Source organism: Astyanax mexicanus, chromosome 1 (assembly GCF_023375975.1).
Source record: "Astyanax mexicanus isolate ESR-SI-001 chromosome 1, AstMex3_surface, whole genome shotgun sequence".
Taxonomy (NCBI): Eukaryota; Metazoa; Chordata; class Actinopteri; order Characiformes; family Acestrorhamphidae; genus Astyanax; species Astyanax mexicanus.
Window position 1 is genome coordinate 83,460,900 of NC_064408.1, and position 21,528 is coordinate 83,482,427.

At 38.5% G+C, this 21,528-nt stretch overlaps 1 protein-coding gene across 3 annotated transcripts in view; it reads right to left on the minus strand.

Annotated features, from left to right (window-relative positions):
* Positions 1-2,762: 2,762 nt before the first annotated feature.
* LOC103030910 (rho guanine nucleotide exchange factor TIAM2) overlaps positions 2,763-21,528 on the minus strand; it is a 99,707-nt gene continuing 80,941 nt past the window's right edge. For all 3 annotated transcript variants that reach the window (XM_049484651.1, XM_049484657.1, XM_049484640.1), the window contains 15 exons: positions 17,711-17,789; positions 17,176-17,265; positions 15,485-15,712; positions 12,301-12,389; positions 10,312-10,500; positions 9,727-9,795; positions 9,482-9,607; positions 8,440-8,548; positions 8,127-8,306; positions 7,888-8,006; positions 7,100-7,208; positions 6,929-6,984; positions 6,549-6,639; positions 6,318-6,405; positions 2,763-5,134 (listed from right to left, as the gene is read on the minus strand). In XM_049484651.1, the coding sequence (XP_049340608.1) occupies positions 4,579-5,134; positions 6,318-6,405; positions 6,549-6,639; positions 6,929-6,984; positions 7,100-7,208; positions 7,888-8,006; positions 8,127-8,306; positions 8,440-8,548; positions 9,482-9,607; positions 9,727-9,795; positions 10,312-10,500; positions 12,301-12,389; positions 15,485-15,712; positions 17,176-17,265; positions 17,711-17,789 (2,178 nt within the window). In that variant the 3' untranslated portion in view covers positions 2,763-4,578. The remainder of the gene's footprint in view (positions 5,135-6,317; positions 6,406-6,548; positions 6,640-6,928; positions 6,985-7,099; positions 7,209-7,887; positions 8,007-8,126; positions 8,307-8,439; positions 8,549-9,481; positions 9,608-9,726; positions 9,796-10,311; positions 10,501-12,300; positions 12,390-15,484; positions 15,713-17,175; positions 17,266-17,710; positions 17,790-21,528) is intronic.

The window sequence follows — 21,528 nt, forward strand, 5'->3', positions numbered from 1 at the left end:
AAAAGAGAGAGATGGAAAGAGAGAGAGAGGAGAATCCAAGCAGCGCTGTTTTCTCTGTGCTTAACTCCAGCCCTGTCAGTTCAGTTCAGAGCAGATAGAGGGCAGGAGGAGCCCAGACTTAGCACACACTCTCCCTCACACACTCTCCTCCACACACTCCTCAGTGTGTTGTGAGGCTGGAGCCTCATTCAGCATTTATGTGAGTGTGTGTGTGTGTGTGTAGTGGGCCGTCTCTACACTCCTCCACACAGGTGTTACTGTGGCAACAGATGAACTGCTGGCACCGAGCTCAAAAGTGTGTTATATATTTCTCTTTTCACTCAATTCTATTCCAGTATGATTTCCATCCACAATATCTTATGGTTTAATACTATAAAACCATACTATTATATTATTTAGACTAATTTTATACCTTAAGCCCATGGCGTTCAAATGGCAAAGATGTTTGTGAAATATATCTACACTGATGGGTGTGGTGGTCTCGAAATAAGGTGCATTCAGGTATATTTCTGTTTATATTGCTATTTTGGCAGAGAAAACCCCAGTATGCCACTGACTGATAAAAATCTATACTACAGTCACGTGTCAGATGCTTATTGCTATCTTGGCTACACAAGTCCGCCGTGCACGCTAAGCGTGCGTACACCCCCCGCTCTTTACTGACAAAATGACACGCGCACAAACAGAAGTTTACATCGACAATAAACAGAATACACAATAAAATAACATTGCTGTACCCATAAATTACTTTTCTCGTCGTTATGAAAGCAAAGACACACTGATGCCCTAAATCAAGCTGCACAGTGCTTGTTTGACGGATCACCTAAAGAACGTTAAAATAGGTTCCAATGTCCAATATCTATCAGGTTCACACTAAATAAATAAAAAAAGAAGGAATTACTTAAATCACACATTGGATCACGCATAGAAAAGATTAAAGATTCAAATCTATACTTAAATAAATTTTGCAATTAGTTGAGAATGAACTGGCATGAAATCAGTCAATGGAAACCAAAATCACCAACCCATGTAGGGGCTGGACGAAATTTAAAGGCACACAAGGCAACCCTTGGTTATTGTTTTTTTTTTTTTATGTGGCTCCCCCTACAGGCCGAGAGTAAATTTTCACTATCATGCTGCTGTCCCTTTCCCCTCCTCCTTTCCCTAGCCATGTGTGATTGGATTTTTACATTACTCAGTGTTCTCAAGTCTCACGCTTTGAGCGTGTGACACACACACCTCAGCGAGTTCACACACTCACACTCCACACATGGTATTTCTCACGCTTGCCAATCCATCGGCTGTATATTATAATGTACTCTCGTTGAGCCAATCAGAATATAGATCGCTCTGTTGTTAGGCAGACCTAGTCAAAGAGGGTGGAGTTTCAGCAAGAGTGTCTGGCGCAAAAAGAACTGTCCGATTCAAAACTTCTGAAACACACGTCGGTGGACAACAAACTTCAAAACTTGAGAGCCCTGCATTACATAATTAAAATAAAATAGAATTAGACAAAAATCAAACCATTTTAGGTCATCAGTAAACACTAGTCTAGACAGAATAGTTTCTTGAGTTTTATGCATGCCAAAAAAAGCTTATTGTAAAACGCACTTCAGACCAAATCTGCACTAAATAATGAGCTATTTTAGTAAAGTAAATACACATATCCGCACTAAACTTCCCTTATGAAGCAACGTTTGCGAAATAGCAAGCGATGGAAAGGCAGTTATCTAGCCAAATTAGCTGACTGATTATTGCGATGCCCAAAACGTTTAGTTTGTTTCATCATTGAATCAATGATAATTTCTGTCATGACATCCATCACTTTAAAATGAAATAAATATCTGAATGCCAGTCAAGCTGCATGATTCTGGGTTGTGACTACAGGTCCCTCTTGAGGACTTTGGGCTCTCATGCCATCCTCTTAAAGTCTGTTTCTGACAGTTTGTTTAGTAGTCTGCTGGAGGTCACTTTATAGGACCTCGTGGCAGTGCTCCTCCTGTTGGCACACTGCCAAAAGTACCACTTGGTCTTATATAATATTGTAATTCTGAGAAACTTTTTTTTTTTTTTCATTGGCTGTAAGCCATAATCAACAACATTAAAAGAAATAAACACTTAAAATAGATCACTCTGTGTGTAATACATCTATATAATATATGAGTTTTACATTTTGAACTGAATTACTGTAATAAAGTAACTTTTTAATGACAAACATTTTTGAGATGCACTAATATAATTAGTTATATAATAATAATCATGTTACAAAATGAGGTCTTGTATAGTGTCTGAATCTGTCTGTGTAACTCAGTCTTTTTATGTAAGAGAAACTTTTTCATTCTGCTAGATAACCTTAATGCTCTGTGTTCCTCTGCTCTGATATGAAAAGGTGACAAAGAGAATCTGGCAGAGAGAGCTGTTATCCAAGCCCACTCACCCACACGCTCACATTAACATCGCCCACTGAAGTCCTGAACAAAGCAAGAGCTCAAGAAAAGAGCCGTAATTATGACTCATTTGGGTTCTTTCTCTCTCTCTATTCAGGAGCAGAGTACTGTTAGATCCAGTTCGTTTCTGTGCCCAGAGATACAGCATAAAAGCAGTGATTCAAACTCCTCTCTGTGTGCCAGTACATCTCCACCCCCTTTGAAATGAATCTCGTTTCTCATCAGCTCCCATCAGACGCAAGGCTCACAGGTCAGGCTGTAATGTAACAGCATAACTGCAGCTTTGCTTAATGAGACCCAGTTAACAAGCAGAAATGGAAGAGTAGAAGAGAGATTTTATTAAATATTACAATATAAGCTTATTATCTTTAAAGTCAAGAGCTGGTCAGGTAGTGAATATAGCATGTTTTTTACAAATAAATTACCAAACACTACAAAAGACAATAGAGTTTAGGAGGTACTTTAAATACAGTAAATTACAGTAAACAATAAAGAAATGTATTCCAAGCTGTTCAACTTAAGGAACGAGTCATGCTACATCCATCACAAAAATCACGTGAACGCTGAAAAAACAACAACTATAAAAAAACTGCACACATCACATTACATAATAGAGATGAACATTTATAATTTAGAAATAAGCTCAAATGTTTTGTTCATTACAAAAAACACTACAAAATCAAGCTGTTCCAGTACTGGACTAAGAAAAGCTTTTGTCAGGAAGCTGTATATAAATATAAGGACACTGTTTTCTTGGCTTGCACACTCGTAGTGTGTGTATCCAGAAAGCGAATGAAGGCAACCTGTGTTTTTACTGCTCAGAATCCTCAGAAGGCAGTGAGATATCGACCAACACACACCACAGCTGGTCTTTCTGTAGTGTTTAAAGGTTTATGCACAATCTGTGCCAAAAGCCAACTGGCTAATGTAGCATGTGCTAAAGCAAGCTGTGCGTATTCTGCTTGACGTTCTGGTCCTGGAGGACTGAAGTTGTGCTGTCATATCGCCCCCTACACTTCCTGTAGTGTATTGCAGTTTGTCAAAATTTCTATGTGTATTATATGAATGTTACAGGGTCTGGATGTGCCATATTGTATCGTACACAATAATATTTTACAGCAACATTTTTAAATATCGTGAACGATATTATACCCTGAAATATTGTGCCATATCACCCAGCCCTAAATATCACATCAGGGAACTACATTTTTGCTGTTTTTAGCAAAAGAAAAATTCACTCTGTTCTCATTTCTCATTATATATCTACTAGAGACAGATTATATCTGTCCAGTATCATTTTTTGTACTTTAATACTGGATATATGGAGATATTTGGAGTGCATTATTAGTAGCATGACATTCTGAATCAGTGTAGTCTTAAAATCATTTTTCAGTGTTTTAATTTAGTCATATCGCCAAGAGTATCGTTATCGTGAAAATCATATCGCACACAATTTTTAGGGCAATTATGGATTGGGCCTTATTTATGAAACACATATTTGTGTGGAAAAATGTAGAAAACATCTTTGTTAAAATTTGTAAATAAAACGATTGATCACTTCATATAGTTACAAAACTTTTATGAATTACAATTTTTGCATGATCAATATTAGATATGTTTCCATCTAGTAAATCTTTTTTGTTTTGCTAATTTAAAAGGATGTTATGAAAATTAAAATATTTCTGAAGGTTTAACAATAAATACAGTAAAATAAATACAATTAAATAAACAAAATGTCCTTCTTTTGAATTTTTTACAAAGATTATTATTTAAAATTATTATTATTATAATTATTATTATTATTATATTAACTAAATAACTGCAGGCTACAACCAGTGGCATAGCTATTAGCAATGTTAAAGGTGCCATCATACTCTGGGTCCAATGTGACCAATCCCAATAAAAGTTCTGGACTGAAGCCCATACATCCCTCAATGCTTTTATACACTTATGACTTCGGAGGTTCTGTTATATTGAGGACCCAAAACATCATACTTAACCCACTGGCTGCAGCCTAACTAACTATTGGCTTGAATCACATCTAACTCTTTGAGCACATAAGAACACCATAAAACTGCTGGACTAAGACCCTCCAGGACCAGAAGTGCAGAAATGAAGACCCCTGCTAACTCTACAGTGTGGGGATTACAGCTTTCTGGATGCCCATGACCGTGTCGTAGAAGCAGTCTTCATTAGGGACAGAGTTCAGGTTCTGTACGCTGCAGTCTCGAGTCAGCAGGTTGTTGAGGTCCAGTGCAGACGTGTCCTGCAGCAGGGTGAGCTGACTGGCCTGCAGGCTGCCGGAGGTTCTGAGTCTGGTCTCCTGCGGGTCCATGAAGCTCAGTCTCTGGAGCTGGGCCTCCAGTGAGCTGGTGAGGGAGCAGAGTCGAGCTCTCTTACTGTGAGAGGTGTCAGTTCTGTCAGTTCTGGGAGCGCAGGCGGGCTCTGACTGAGTGTCTATACCTAGCAGTCTGCCCTCGTCTGTGTCTAGTGGACTGCGTTTAAGTGCATCTGACTGCGGCTGGAGTCTCTGGAGCCAGGAGCTGCTTCTGACTGCTGCTGGGTGGCTCCCCCGGGGAAACGTTAGGTTGTCTCTGGATCCACGCTCAGCTGGAACGTTCCTTTTAGCATTTTCTCTCAGGATGGAGCGGAGGGCCTTTACTGCGTTGGCCTTGTTCTCCAAATTACTGTAGGAAACACACAATATTCCTCATTAGCATCAACTATCAATTATCAGAGCATTTTGCACATTGTTTACTACCTGATAGTTCTTAATTTGTGTATTGTGTAAATGAAGTGCATATATTATTACTTAACCCAAAAAAGAAAGTAGAAAGTTTCCTACAGCTTTTTGACTGTCATGAAGTCCCTAGGTGATATATACAGAACATCCAGAGAGCGTCACAGGACAGTGTGTGAATGTGTGTTTGTTTATCTGACCTTGTTTACAGAATGTATGTGTAATGGGTTGGTGCTGGAGATAAAACCAGCTCATTTTAAAAGTGTATTTTTTTTCTACAGGTCTGTTCGAACCATTTACGTTCCATATAACTAGTTGGATGTTACGATCCATATAACTAGTTCTGAAACCATTTTTAGGACAAACTGTTAAAATACAGGTTATGACATTAGTATTCTGTCATTTATGTTTCATCAGGATTATAACCATTAAATATTAAGCTAAGTACACCTTGGTATCAATATTTAGTAATGGGTCTGGTCTAGGATCTTATGGGTTAATTCACAATTTACTATATTTAATATTACTGTATTTCTGTATTTATTTTTTATGCATTTGACACTACTGATGTATATTTTATATTATATATAAGTTCTATAATTCATATGTACATAAATAATAAACTTGGAAAATGTAATAATATTATGTTAATTATGTTAATAATTATGTTAATATTAACATTATTATAAGTGTTAATATTTTGTTTCACTCTATATTTGCAGACAATAATAATTTGCCTACATTTACATAACCACCCAGGTCTACAAAGCAGTTAATTTTTTTAATATGTTTAAAAAAAATGTACTTAAATGAGTTTAATTGGGTTTACTAGACTATTTAATCACTATTACCACTAGCCTTGTACAATTAACTCCACCTATAATCTTGTGTCACTTTTAGTTGGACTACAGATACAAAATATTACAAAATATTAATTTTGCTAAAATACTTTTAAATCATTTAGCAATCATACTTTATGATACTGTTATAGATTCTTAGGTTCCAAAATTGTCATAATCATAATTTTACATGCGAACGATTAGGCTTTCTTTTATCCAGTCATTAGTCTGCCATTGTATTTGTTCTGTCTGTTTTAGCTTTTTTTTAGAACATAAAGCCATCTCTCTCACCTGCTGCAGAGCTGGAAAACAGTTTCTGGTCTTCCCTCCACTTCTGACTTCGTGTGAATTAATTCCCACAGACAGGGGTCCTCAGATCCTGTGAGAGTGAGGAGAACAGGGTTCAGATAGGCTCTACAGCTGTTAGAGTGAGTTAAGACTAATGAAGGGGGAATCTTTACAGACACCTGGTCTTCTAATAGTGAACAGCACTTAAAATGAGAGGCGCGTATAAAAACCCACCTGCTGAGTTTCCAGGGCGAACCTGCACAGATGAGGCGGGAATCAGCCAGCGGAATTTAAAAGGGTCCAGATCTGCAGAGCGGGAGCTTGTCTGTTTAAGAAGCAATGAATAGAAAAACATTAGAACGACTGAAGACGTTACATTAAATACAGTAAAATATTGTAAAATACTCTGACCCTTTTTTTTTTAGAGATTAGTAACAGGAGATCAAGTCAACAGCATGTCCGGATGCAAGAGTTTTATCACTGAGTAGAAGTGTGAAATATTTTTCACAGCGCCCCCCTAAGAAACTAATACCGTCCGGAGAGGACTCAAGTTAGATTTTCAGTCTTTCTTTAAAAAAGTATGTTTTTATTTACTAAAGGTTTTCCAAACTCACCATCCTCTTTTTCAGCTTGCTCTCACGATACACCAAAATAACTGCCCTCTTGAAGACTGTGGTGAAAAAAGGTGTTGTTAATATGACAGAAAAATGTGCTTATTAATGATTATTTTAATAGCAGTGAACAAAAAAAAACAGTTTTTCAGAGTCTCTCAGAGTCAGACTTACTGAACAGAGTGAGCTGGGGGTCTTTCCTCATTCGACCCAGTGAGGGCATGGGGTTCAGCCACAGTGCAGAGCTATGAATGATGAATTCTCCCATTGAGATCTCCGTCACCTGAGAGACACACGTTAAAATAAACTTTATCTAGCCATCAATCAGTCATCATTTTTCTCTACAACATACAACATAATTATTAACTTTCATTTCTCAAGAAAAAGAGGTTATAGGTCTTAATGTACCTCAAGATGTCTTGGTGTAAAAATTTGCTTTAAACTTGTCAAGACACCTTAAGGCAGTGATGGTTATATTTTACTACATAATTTGAACACACTAGCTGTCCCTTAGACTATGTAAAAATGTATTGATAAATGAACCAATAGAAATTCCCTAAACTGACCTGAAATAAACTTTTTTTTTTTACATTAACTTCCATTAAAAGTTAAGAAGGATTTACTGTATCTCTCTCCTGTAGAGTTGCTGTTTTGGAGGTACTTTGAACAGCAATGATATACACCTACTTATTATTATTACTGTTGTTATCATTATTATATTTCCAATGTTATAATTTCATCTGCCTTTCTTTTTTTATTTTTATTCTTTTACCGTGGCTGATTTTACTGTGAATTTGTTTATGTACTTTCTATAGTTAACCTGATTAAATTAGCTTTATTGTTTTATTCAATCCATTTAAATCATAAATGCTGAATGTAAATGTTAAAAATGAGGGTTACATTACATTTAGGAGTGAAAACAAAAGTTGATTGATTGAAAAACAAATGAGATTTACACACACCTCTCTCTCTGTACTGCTCTGCTCTGCCACCAGCTGGTCAAACACAGTGCCGTAATCCTCATAGATCTTCTGCATCTCATTGATGTGACTGGCCACCTTCTCCATTGCCCTCAAAGCCTCTGCAAAAGGATAGAAGAACTGACTTGAGAACCTGATTAACGTGTGTATGAAGGAAAGTGACAGGAACGTTTCCTTGTATCTTTCATTGTTTGAAGGGTTTAGAAAGTGTAATGTGTCACCTGTGAGGTGGCTGTGCTCCTCACTCTCGGGGTCAGTCAGGGACACCAGCTCTCTCAGCAGCAGAGGGTACTTCAGCACTCTCTGCACAGGTTTGATGAGGTAGGACTCGAGAGTGGACGAGTGCTGTTTGGTGGGGTTCCTCGCCTCCAGGAACTCTTTGAATGCCCGGTCTGTCTTCGCTGCAGATGTGAACAGAGGAAGAAAGATGTAAAACAAACAGCAGGAAGAATATTGAAGGTGGCCTGAGGTAATGCTGCTGCACGTGTGTGAGCTAACAGGATACAAACGAAGAAGCTCAGTGACATCGTTTACCTCGTTCTAAAACTTTCTGGACTTTGATATGGTTGGCGCAGAAGCCGCTGTACAGCTTGAAGTGGTCAGCATAGTACAGAAAGGATCCACCCAAAGAGAACAGTAACTTCTGCATTTAAAAAGAGCGGGAAAGAAAGGTAGCATTAGATACTGCAATATATAAGAATTACATTACACAAGTTTAAGAAAATTATCAAGCTTTAAACTGTTATTTATTGGAGATCTTTGCTAAAATTGAACATTAAAAAAGGTAACCATGTTCAAACAGTGCTATCCTACTGGAAGAAATGCATGGCTATAGTCACCACATTACAGTATATGGACACATCCACATGAATCTAGATACAGCTCTAAAAAAAAGACACCACCTCAGTTTCTGAATCAGACTCTCTAATTTTGCTATTTTTAGGTATATGTTTGAGTAAAATGAACATTGTTGTTTTATTCTATCAACTACAAACAACATTTCTCAGGAATTCCAAATAAAAATATTTTCATTTAGAGCATTTATTTGCAGAAAACGACAAACGGCTGAAATAACAAAAAAGATGCAGAGCTTTCAGACCTCAAATAATGCAATGAAAACAAGTTCATATTCATAAAGTTTTAAGAGTTCAGAAATCAATATTTGGTGGAATAACCCTGTCTTTAATCACAGTTTTCATGCATCTTGGCATGTTCTCCTCCACCAGTCTTACACACTGTTTTTTGTATAACTTTATGCCACTTCTGGTGCAGAAATTCAAGCAGTTCAGTTTGGTTTGATGGCTTGTGATCATTGTCTGACTGACCCACATGGCAACAACACCTTTAGCTCAGCTTAACATTAGACTAAGTCTCAGCAGTGAAGACTTAAGGTTCTGGAAGATGAAGTGCATTAAAAATACATAATAAAAAAATGGTAAATCACTGATAGGCACCTTGTTTTGAGTCATATAGCACAGCTACTGGACAACTAAAAAACAGGGGTGTTCTTAAACTTTTGACTGATAGTGTATATGTGCAAATGTATACAGGTTCAAACACTGATTCACTGATTTACCTTGAGCTGCTCAGGTGTCTCCAGTGTCCTGAAGTCTGGAGATGAGGTGGTTCTCTCTTCCAGGGTCTGAAGGAATATCCTCTGAAAGTCCAGCATCTCTGGGAGACTGCCGAACAGAGACTCCATCTAGTGGCAGGAAGAGAGAACTGACGCTGGAACCAGTAGACTCAATACTGTGCTTTTATTTTTATATCTGTGTGTGAGAGCTCTCTAGAGCTCTATCTATAGACCTGTATTACACTCACCTCTCCATGGCTGAGGAACGTCTGTCTCTCTAAAGGCTTCAAATAGATCTCAAACAGACAGCCCAGATCCTTTATGTAAAAACACAGAGAAAAGAAAGACACAATTAGACAGTAGTTATTAACAACATGCATATGTATATACTGCTCAAAAGTTTAGAGTAATATTTTATTATTTTACAATTAAGTTAAATATATAAGGGTACGCTAACATTTATTAAGAATTATTTCCTAATGTCGTACTATAAAAAAAGAAACGTTTATTTTAACCATTGTTCATTTGCTTCAGGTATGTAGCGTGCCCTTTATAAAATAAATTAGTACTGACACTGTATTTTCACTGCATTCTTAAAACACCAGTACCAGGGATGCTTAAGTAAAAGCATATAAATATTAATGGTATCTGATTAAGATGTGAGAGTGGAACATCTCATTTTATCCAAAAATGATTGACTCCCTAAAAATCCTATATTAAAATGAACAGTGAACAGTGTATCTTATATAGGAAATTAAACTGGTAACTCTACATCCTGACAATGTATTTTCTGAGATTTTCACTGAGCAGATAAGTAAGATCTGTCTCCGTACCTTTACATATGACTTCTCTGTGTCCACCAGCTCCTGAATGACCTTGTGCAGTCTTTCTGTGACGGACATGTGGCGTGGGCTGGCTCTGGCTGGAGCACTTTCAGTGGAGTAAGGGTTTCTGTAGCCGTCCACAGTGAGGCCTGGATCTTCTGGGAAAGGCTGGAACAGTGGACATGCAGGCTCCACACTCTGGAGAAAAGAAGGAGGAATAAGTACCATTAAACAGGGCTCTTCACATTTTAGAATCAATAAGAGAAAAAAGTATCTGGGTGTACTGACAGTGTAGTATACACTGACAGTGTTTACTGCAAATACATGGATAAAAACAGCAAATCGATATAAATAATTATTGCATCAATATTAAAAGAAAATGCTAAATTCGGTGAAAGGATTAAAGTTTCTGTCTGTGGGGTGGTATTGATGCTAGGAGTGGATTTCTGTTCTTATCAGTTTTCATTAAATAGATAATACATAAAGTCATCACAATAATACAAAAAAAATGCAAGGCACTTTCTGGTGGATACTACAATTTTTTCCATTAGCTAAATAATCATCAGACCTATACAGAATAAACTGCTGCAGTAAAAGAGTGCAGTTTAGGACACAGTGAAAGGAGCACTGAATGAGAATGAGCTTCAGGAGCTTTATCTCAGAGACACACATGCTCGTCCTGCAGCATCTCCAGGAGAATTCCAGCCATTTGTCATCATAATCTGCCCTGCCAGAGAGTAATAAAGTGCTGACAAACTGATGAATTCCCCAGGGAGGCCACTGAGCTGCGCTGCAGAGCTGTTTAACACTGTTAAAATACCCCCACCCCCCAAAAAGAGACTGAAAAAAATAAAAATAAATAATACAAAAACATTTGAATGGTCTGAGTGCCAGTTTAAACAGTTTTGCTGGGTCTACACTAATCAGGAACGTCTAGACACACCTGAGTATGTGTGCACGTCTGAAAACAATTGTTATTCCTACAATAATTAATGACAATTTTGAAAAATGAAAGAAAATCCCATGGCATTAAGGACAAAGAATTATAATAATATACTCATTACAATACTCACAAACAGAATATTAACACAAGGAAAAGCACAGATGTAACTATGTATGTATACATAGTTTACAGATAAATCTTATTAGTATAATAGAGGTATAATGATTTAAAAAGGTCAGAATTTGATATGATTCAATACAGTGGTGTGCTGATTACAAAATAAGGAGTAGTTTGTCAGTAAATAAGTTTGTCAGTCAATAATTTTGTTCATGTAATATAATTAAGTAATACATTTACAGTAAACATATGTGATGCAGTAATACATACATAATACAATGAACAGTACTAATTGCACATGATTAAACAACAATATATCAATACAGTTACTATCTTATTTGATTTAATTTATCAACAACTATGTGTTATTTCAGGGGATGGTGATGATTGTGACCGGCAGCATCTGGCTAGAATTGTCTGTTTGAACAGGCAATCAACTCTCTATCGAATCGAAACACTTCTGCATTTAGTGCAGGAGGTTCAAAATGCATATCCCACAGGTCAGTGCAGTGTTCTTTAGCTTCCATGGGAAATGGCAAAAGTAATGGGACACTAGTTCCTGTGATATATATTCAAAGAATGATTGCTTGTCAGTATAGAAATGATGTACACATCTGAATCCAGTGCACCATGTGCTCCTAATCTGTTCCACAGCTTGTTATTTGTGATGGTGCTCTTGTTTGTGGTGTTTCTGGCACAAGGCTTCCACTAACCAAAATCAAAACAGACTCTGGAATCTGACACTGCCAAACATCCAGTCAGAGCTGAGGAATTTCTCTTGGCTTGCTCCACCTTCCACCTGACCTTCTGATAATGCAGCCGTCACCAGTCACGCTCTCATCCCTCACCTCCTACATCACACACTCTGTCCCCTGCCCCTCCCAGCACAGAGATAACACACAGCCCTGCTGTACACTCCTTACACTCCTCCAGCTTACCTTTCTGCAGCGCTCTGCAGTCTTATCCTGTGCCTCCTCTGAAACAGACACCATCGAATCTCCTCGAACCTCCAGCAACTGAGACACTTCTAAAAAGGGATAAAACAGTTAACCTCATTAAACTGCAGGATTAACACAAAGCTATTCATTATAAACGTAGTTATTATTTGGCATAGGTTGTACATAATGCATTGGTGAAAAAAACTGTAGGACCATTTTTTGAATTGACAAATTCTGCAATTTTTACTTTCAGTATCAATTTGCTGTACACTTTAATAGTAATAATTGTTTGGTGACTTCAATCCAGTATGAATCTGCAGTATTTGGGGTCTGACAGTAGAACTATTTTAATCTGGGTATATTACTGTGAAGTAATATAGTCCTGTATGAGTCTACAGTTTCTGGAGTTTTTACACTCTGAAATTAGTAACTGTAAATGAATCTGCACTTTGTAATTATTACAGTCTCACAAAAATAATTATGGAGATGTTTAATTTTAGTATGAATCTACAGTGTTTGTAGTTTTATAGTCTAATGGTACACATTGTAATGTGACCTTAATCCATTATTAATCTGCAGTGTGTATAGCTTTAACCATTTAACAATAGTGTAAGAATAACTGTAGAGTGAGTTTAGTCCAGTATGAATCTGCAGTGTGTTTTTTTCAATCTGACTGTAAAATATATATTTTTAATGTTTGTATATTTTACAGTGTAAGAATAAGCATGGTAAAATGGCATACATCCAGTATGAATCTTTAGTGTGTACAGTTGTACAGTCTGACCATAATAATTTGTAGAGGTGTTTTAATCCTGTATGAATCTGCAATGTGTTCCACATTACAGAGTGATTGTAAAAAACTGTGGAGTGGTTTTACTCCAGTATGAATGTATGGTCTGTGTAGTTTTACTGTCTGTCAATAACAAATGTGGATAAAAATTGTGTTTTATTATTGGCTGATTGCAAAGCTTCCTCAGTGATAACAGTTCTATTCTAATTCATCACATGTAAATCAAATATTAAAATCTGCTTAAAGGCATGTGCTGTCTAAAAGGTGTGTGTTGTTACTGTTATGAATAAAGTTGTGTAATTATAAGTGTAAAGTAGTAATAAATGTTTTTTTACAGAGTTTATTTGATGGAGTGAGACTGAGGGAAGCTGTGACAGAGTTAGCCGTTAAAGATAGTTTTACTCTGGCTAGGCCTCGAGGGAGGCAGCTCGACGGTAAGTGATCTTGACTGGCGTAAACCAGCATTGATCTGATTTCACTAACGGTCCTGCTGAGGCAATTCATTCAGCCTGTGCTCTGTCTGCACACAACCTGGCATATCGCCAAGGGAGACCCCTGCATGACTCTGGTTAAAGCGCACAGTACAGTTCAGTAGGCTGCCACTTTAAATAAGACAAATTCAGCACGGCTACAAAAACCCCAGTGTTTAAATAACACTTACACTCTTCATTTATACCCAACTGGTATAAATACTGAAGTGTTATTTATTACAAGACTGTGGGTGTTTCAGGCATTCAGCAGTGGGGAAGTGTTAGTGTAACATGCCGTATGTTATCATTTTAAACACAATTTTCTTGGCATATCTGGATATTTTATAAACACTGTGTAGACACGTGATCAACATGCCAACAATACTAAATGAAGAATCATATTACAAATCACTCTCTACAGAAAAATGATACTATTTCTAACAGAATGCCTAATAAAAGTCCTTTCTTCATGCTCAAGGCAGGACTAAAAGTGAGTGTTGACGAGGGCTTTGATATGACAGTCGTGCTGTGAGGCATGTCAGTCATGATCAAGCAACAACAAGCAGCAGGAGGTTCTAAAGAGCGCCGAGCTCTTTGATTACAATAAAGGATCAATGGTGGCTCACTACGAAGCTGTATTCCGAGTCTGATTCTTACAGATGAAAGAAACATTTGTTTTTTAAACAAAAACAGGTATATTAGTAGTGACTTTCACACAAAGGACCATATTTTACCGTTCTATATGCAAGCCAGCCACCGTGCAGCTTGATTTAGGGTATGTTGGTGTATCTTTTGTATCATAAAAAAATATGCCTTGTGCGGCTTGAAAGACGCAAAAGGCATGAATTCATTCTCTTAATTAATCATGGGTGTGTTTTGGCCATAACGTGAAATAAAACAATCAGCATGTCCCTTTAAGAGAGCTAGGTGAGTTCTGACTTTCATTTACAGAAACAGCAATATTATTTTATTTAGCATTGTGTTTATTGTTGATGTAAAATTTGGGTTTGTGCTGTTGCGTGTCCTTGTGTGTGTGTGTAACAAACATGGTGCACGTGCGTAGCTAAGATAGGAATGAATGTCTGACTGCTGACTGTAGTCAAGGTTTTAACTTGTCACTGTTTTCTGCCACCAAGATAGCAATATGCCAGAAATGTACCTAAACACATAATTTCCAGACCACTACGCCCATCAGCATAGGTATATTCGTAAGCTCTGTCGTTATTTGAGCATGCACAAGGTGTCAAAATAAACAGTTGGTGGAATGAAAGATAGCAATAGGCATTTCAACATGCCTTGCTCAGGGTGTAAGTTAGGGCCCAAAATAAAAAACCTACTACATTTTCTCAATGGTACAGATGCTTTAAAATCAGGCTGACCAATCAGAGCTCCTTTGTCATGGTTGCAGACTAAACAAATCTAGTTTTGTGCCGAACTCAAAAGCTTAATATGATGCAAAATGCTAACTATAGAAATGCAGCAGTTAAAGAGCTGAAAGAACGGGGAATGATTGTGATTTCTTAACAGAGATTTAATGGGGCTTTTTTTTAAGTTGGAACAGGTTCCTACTCTGTTTATGACCACAAAGGACCATGAACTATAGCTTGCTTTGATAAAGAGCAATTGTGTGGAGGAAAGAAGTGTGGACAATTATATCATAACTGAGTTTTTTTGCTGTGTGATATTTCAATATCAATGTGGAACACAATAAAAAAAATCCCAAAGTAGTTTAAGTTTTATTTTTCCCAGGATAAGAAGTAGTCGATCTACCTCCAGCCTCATTATGTCACGTCACACTCTGCAGTATCTATTTTGAAAACGTATATCATCATAACGATGATATAAGTTCAATGATAATGAAATACCACATGTTTGGTGTTGGTGGAATTTGAGTGTGTTGTAAACTCAGCCTCTGAAGTCACACCTAAAGAGCCCAGCTGTGGATGGCTGTGGCTGAGTGGTGGAGGAGGGCAGTAGGGGTCAGCAGGGTCGCACTCTGGCCAGGCACTGCTCTGATCATCAGATACGCACTCCTCTCTCCGCAGGACCAGCTGCAGGGTGTTCTGGCTGAAGAAGGTGTGTATGAGGCCCAGGTCCAGAGTAGATACACTCACACTGTTCACAGCCAAGATCTCATCTCCAGCCCTCAGTCCTGCACACACCAAACACAACCACAACACACACGTCTTCAGATAGTAGGCTAATACATAGACAAAGGCTCTATTTTGCATTTGTTACAAAACAAATGTTTATACAACTTAAATATGCTTCTTGCTTTAGCAGCTTCTGATTGAATGGGGTTATTCACTACAGTGAGTGGGTTTACATGCACTTAATAATAATCCTGCAGAAAACTGCAGAAAATCAGCTTTTGTCAGTAATCTGAACTAAGCGTTAACATGCACTTGTGTAATCAGATAATGGCAACACTCCAAGTTTACATGAGTCAGGCAGCAATCAAATTTTTTACTTTGCAACCAGCCAATAAACTCTGTTTGTCACAGCTTTTTAAATATTATTATTATTATTATTATTATTATTATCATTATTATTTTTATTATTATTAATATTTAAATATATATGTGTTGTTACCAAACACTTGGAATATTACATACAAAACACTTTATTCCACATTTTGTTGTAAAGGTTAGAGTTTATAAATCATAAAAAAACACACTGATTTTTTTTTTAGTCTATTTGTGCTAATGAAAGGCATATTCAGATTTATTATGATAAATACAATTAAAATAAATAATAAGTACATAAATAAATAAATGAGAACATTATTATGCAAATAAATTATCATCAAAATACAATTTATTAAATATAGAAATTACAATACAGTTTTATGCAAAGGTTTAAGGTTCCATCTTCCACAAAGACACACCGTGCAAATTAAACGCTAATGTCCAATATGTTAAATGGTGACAAAACTGTTCAGATAAAAATTATATATTTAAATGTGTTTCTTGTATTTACTTATTTTTATTGATAAAATCAACAAAATTTCATTTAAATATCTATATCTCTCCATAACCCTTATTTACATAAAATAACTGTCAGAATCATAAACCATAAAAACAGCTCACAATCAGCCAATAAACTATTCCTGCTGCAGCTTTTTGTAAACATGGATCCACTTTACCGGCAAATATGACCCTATCAAGAAAACATATACGGGCATGTACATGCCCTGAGAATTTTTGGAACTGAAATCCAGCTCACTTTTTTCCTAGGCCTATTTGTAGCCTAAGAAATCAAAGCATGTTCATATTATCAGCTGAACAATCAGATAACTATAGAATTGTATGTGCCCTCAATGTCTTTTGATGTTGGTATAAAATTGCAGTAATAGGGTCTTAACTTGAGTAATAAAGTAAGATTCAACACTAGCACTTTCTATACACTTATTTATAAACTTTACCAACATTTACAAGCACAGTTTTATTGCTTAGATACTTGTATACATGTAAATCTGGCCCCACCTGCAATTAAACTCTCACTCAATTCATCACACCGTTGTAATCCAGTGCATACCATCACTCTGTTCATCATCCACTGAAAGAATGTAAACTACGTTCCGTAAGGACAGATCAGATTACAGAGATGGATTACCCTCAGTGAACGCCAAGCCTTCAGTTTGCACCTCACTAACGTAGATGTGACTCCGCCTCGAGCCGTCCACGTGCCCCGTTACAGCAAACCCTGCAGATATATATCAGATACGACACAGATAAGAAGAGACAGAGTGAGATGAACCTATCATAAGTTATCATGGAGGTTTAAAGTTTTGAGTGGTGATATACAATTGATTTAACTGAACAATCCTACAAGAGTTTCAGTTTATTTAGTTTTTTTTTTTTTAACCTTGCATGAGATCCAATAGCTAAAAACGAGCAACTAGAACCTCCAGTGCTGAAATGGAGGAATCATCACTAGAACACATTCTGAATGTTATCAATAAATAAACAAGATATGTAGTCATAAGTAGCAGAGTACATCATTTATGTTTGAATTTGTTGGAATTTACTATTTGTATCTTATTTTTTTCAGAAAAACGTATATTTTTGTTTCTTAATCTAAAAATGTATGTTAAATGTACATTAAAAATCATATACAACATATACCCACTACATGTCCTGCAACTCACCAAAATCAATGGATGTGTTTGGACGTGACATGTTTAGGATGAGAACATTGAGCGGGCAAACCTCAAGTTCATCATACACCTGTTTGGGAAATTAAACATTTTAAAAACATATATTAATAAAAAATTACAAAATTAGTTTTTTTGCGAAATAGTCTTACTCTAACAACATGCTTATTATTAGTGTGATTGCAGTAATGCAATCACAGTATTGTTCTTCTTAAGTCTTATTCTTATTATTATTATTAGTGTGATTGCAGTAATGCAATCACAGTATTGTTCTTCTTAAGTCTTATTCTTCTTATTATTAGTGTGATTGCAGTAATGCAATCACAGTATTGTTCTTCTTAAGTCTTATTCTTCTTCTTCTTCTTCTTCTTCTTATTATTATTATTATTATTAGTGTGATTGCAGTAATGCAATCACAGTATTGTTCTTCTTAAGTCTTATTCTTATTATTATTAGTGTGATTGCAGTAATGCAATCACAGTATTGATCTTCTTAAGTCTTATTCTTCTTCTTCTTCTTCTTCTTATTATTAGTGTGATTGCAGATCACACTATTGATCTTCTTAAGTCTGTTTCTTATTATTATTATTATTATTATTATTATTCCACCTGTTTTTTGTCCGGTTAACTAGTGCCGCAGTTTTCGAAATATCGACTTCGTTCAAAAGAGAAAACGTGCGTCCATATCGGGAATGGTGGGCTTGTATACAGCTTTCCGATCGGACTTACGTTTTTCGTAAAAACTTCGTAAGTACGCGTTTTTTTGCCCATTGAAAATGAATGGGCAGAACTTTGCACGCCCGTGGACGTCGCAATGTTTGAAATACGAAGATGAAACCAATTGAGGACCTGTAGAACTTATTGAGCTCTTTCCGAAAATATGCGTTACGAAAAGTTACGACGTACGGATTTCGTACGAATGTCGTACGAAGTGGCCCCATTGGAATGAATGGGGCCAATCGGAGGACGGCAGCTAGATCGAAGGACAGGTAGCTAGAACTCCAGTACTGTGAGTGTATGGAGCAGCTATGGGATAAAACAGCATTAGGTCAAAAGTTTGGACACCCCGGCCCCCCAGTACTGTATGTAATGGAGCCATGGGTCAAAAGTTTGGACACCCCGGCCCCCCAGTACTGTGTGTAATGGAGCCACGGGTCAAAAGTTTGGACACCCCCGAACGGCCAGAGCAACCTAGCGTGCATAGCTGATTGATGTATTTGCACGTTGCGTAGCAACGTGCAAACACCATTTAATCTAATTTATGCATATAAATCACCTAGCAACCACCTAGAAACACCATAGCAACCACCCCGGATACCCTAGCAACACCTTAGCAACCGCCTAGCAACACCCTAGCAACCACCTAGCAACCACCTAGCAACACCTTAGCAACCATCCCGGATACCATAGCAACACCTTAGCAACCGCCTAGCAACACCCTAGCAACCACCTAGCAACCACCTAGCAACACCTTAGCAACCACCCCGGATACCATAGCAACACCTTAGCAACCGCCTAGCAACACCTTAGCAACCACCTAGCAAACACCTAGCAACACCTTAGCAACCACCCCGGATACCATAGCAACACCTTAGCAACCGCCTAGCAACACCTTAGCAACCACCTAGCAACCACCTAGCAACACCTTAGCAACCACCCCGGATACCATAGCAACACCTTAGCAACCGCCTAGCAACACCCTAGCAACCACCTAGCAACCACCTAGCAACACCTTAGCAACCACCCCGGATACCATAGCAACACCTTAGCAACTGCCTAGCAACACCCTAGCAACCACCTAGCAACACCTTAGCAACCACCCCGGATACCATAGCAACACCTTAGCAACCGCCTAGCAACAACCTAGCAACCACCTAGCAACCACCTAGCAACACCTTAGCAACCACCCCGGATACCATAGCAACACCTTAGCAACCGCCTAGCAATACCTTAGCAACCACCTAGCAACATCTTAGCAACCACCCCGGATACCACAGCAACACCTTAGCAACCACCTAGCAACACCTTAGCAACCACCTAGCAACACCTTAGCAGATACCAGCCAGCACTGCAATCACACTCGCAGTTTCTGCAGGAACTGCAATCTAGTTATTATTATTATTCCACCTGTTTTTTGTCCGGTTAACTAGTGCCGCAGTATTCGAAATATCGACTTCGTTCAAAAGAGAAAACGTGCGTCCATATCGGGAATGGTGGGCTTGTATACAGCTTTCCGATCGGACTTACGTTTTTCGTAAAAACTTCGTAAGTACGCGTTTTTTTGACCATTGAAAATGAATGGGCAGAACTTTGCACGCCCGTGGACGTCGCAATTTTTGAAATACGAAGATGAAACCAATTGAGGACCTGTAGAACTTATTGAGCTCTTTCCGAAAATATGCGTTACGAAAAGTTACGTCGTACGGATTTCGTACGATTGTCGTACGAAGTGGCCCCATTGGAATGAATGGGGCCAATCGGAGGACGGCAGCTAGATCGAAGGACAGGTAGCTAGAACTCCAGTACTGTGTGTAATGGAGCAGCTATGGGATAAAACAGCATTAGGTCAAAAGTTTGGACACCCCGGCCCCCCAGTACTGTGTGTAATGGAGCCACGGGTCAAAAGTTTGGACACCCCGGCCCCCCAGTACTGTGTGTAATGGAGCCACGGGTCAAAAGTTTGGACACCCCCGAACGGCCAGAGCAACCTAGCGTGCATAGCTGATTGATGTATTTGCACGTTGCGTAGCAACGTGCAAACACCATTTAATCAAATTTATGCATATACATCACCTAGCAACCACCTAGAAACACCATAGCAACCACCCCGGATACCATAGCAACACCTTAGCAACCACCTAGCAACTGCTTAGTAGTGACCTACCAACCACTTAGCAACACCAAAGCAACCACCCTGGATACCATAGCAACACCTTAGCAACTGCCTAGCAACACCATAGCAACCACCTAGCAACCATCTAGCAACACCTTAGCAACCACCCCGGATACCATAGCAACACCTTAGCAACCGCCTAGCAACACCCTAGCAACCACCTAGCAACCACCTAGCAACACCTTAGCAACCACCCCGGATACCATAGCAACACCTTAGCAACCGCCTAGCAACACCCTAGCAACCACCTAGCAACCACCTAGCAACACCTTAGCAACCACCCCGGATACCATAGCAACACCTTAGCAACCGCCTAGCAACACCCTAGCAACCACCTAGCAACCACCTAACAACACCTTAGCAACCACCCCGGATACCATAGCAACACCTTAGCAACCGCCTAGCAACACCCTAGCAACCACCTAGCAACCACCTAGCAACACCTTAGCAACCACCCCGGATACCATAGCAACACCTTAGCAACCGCCTAGCAACACCTTAGCAACCACCTAGCAACCACCTAGCAACACCTTAGCAACCACCCCGGATACCATAGCAACACCTTAGCAACCGCCTAGCAACACCCTAGCAACCACCTAGCAACCACCTAGCAACACCTTAGCAACCACCCCGGATACCATAGCAACACCTTAGCAACCGCCTAGAAACACCCTAGCAACCACCTAGCAACACCTTAGCAACCACCCCGGATACCATAGCAACACCTTAGCAACCGCCTAGCAACACCCTAGCAACCACCTAGCAACCACCTAGGAACACCTTAGCAACCACCCGGGATACCATAGCAACACCTTAGCAACCGCCTAGCAACACCTTAGCAACCACCTAGCAACCACCTAGCAACACCTTAGCAACCACCCCGGATACCATAGCAACACCTTAGCAACCGCCTAGCAACA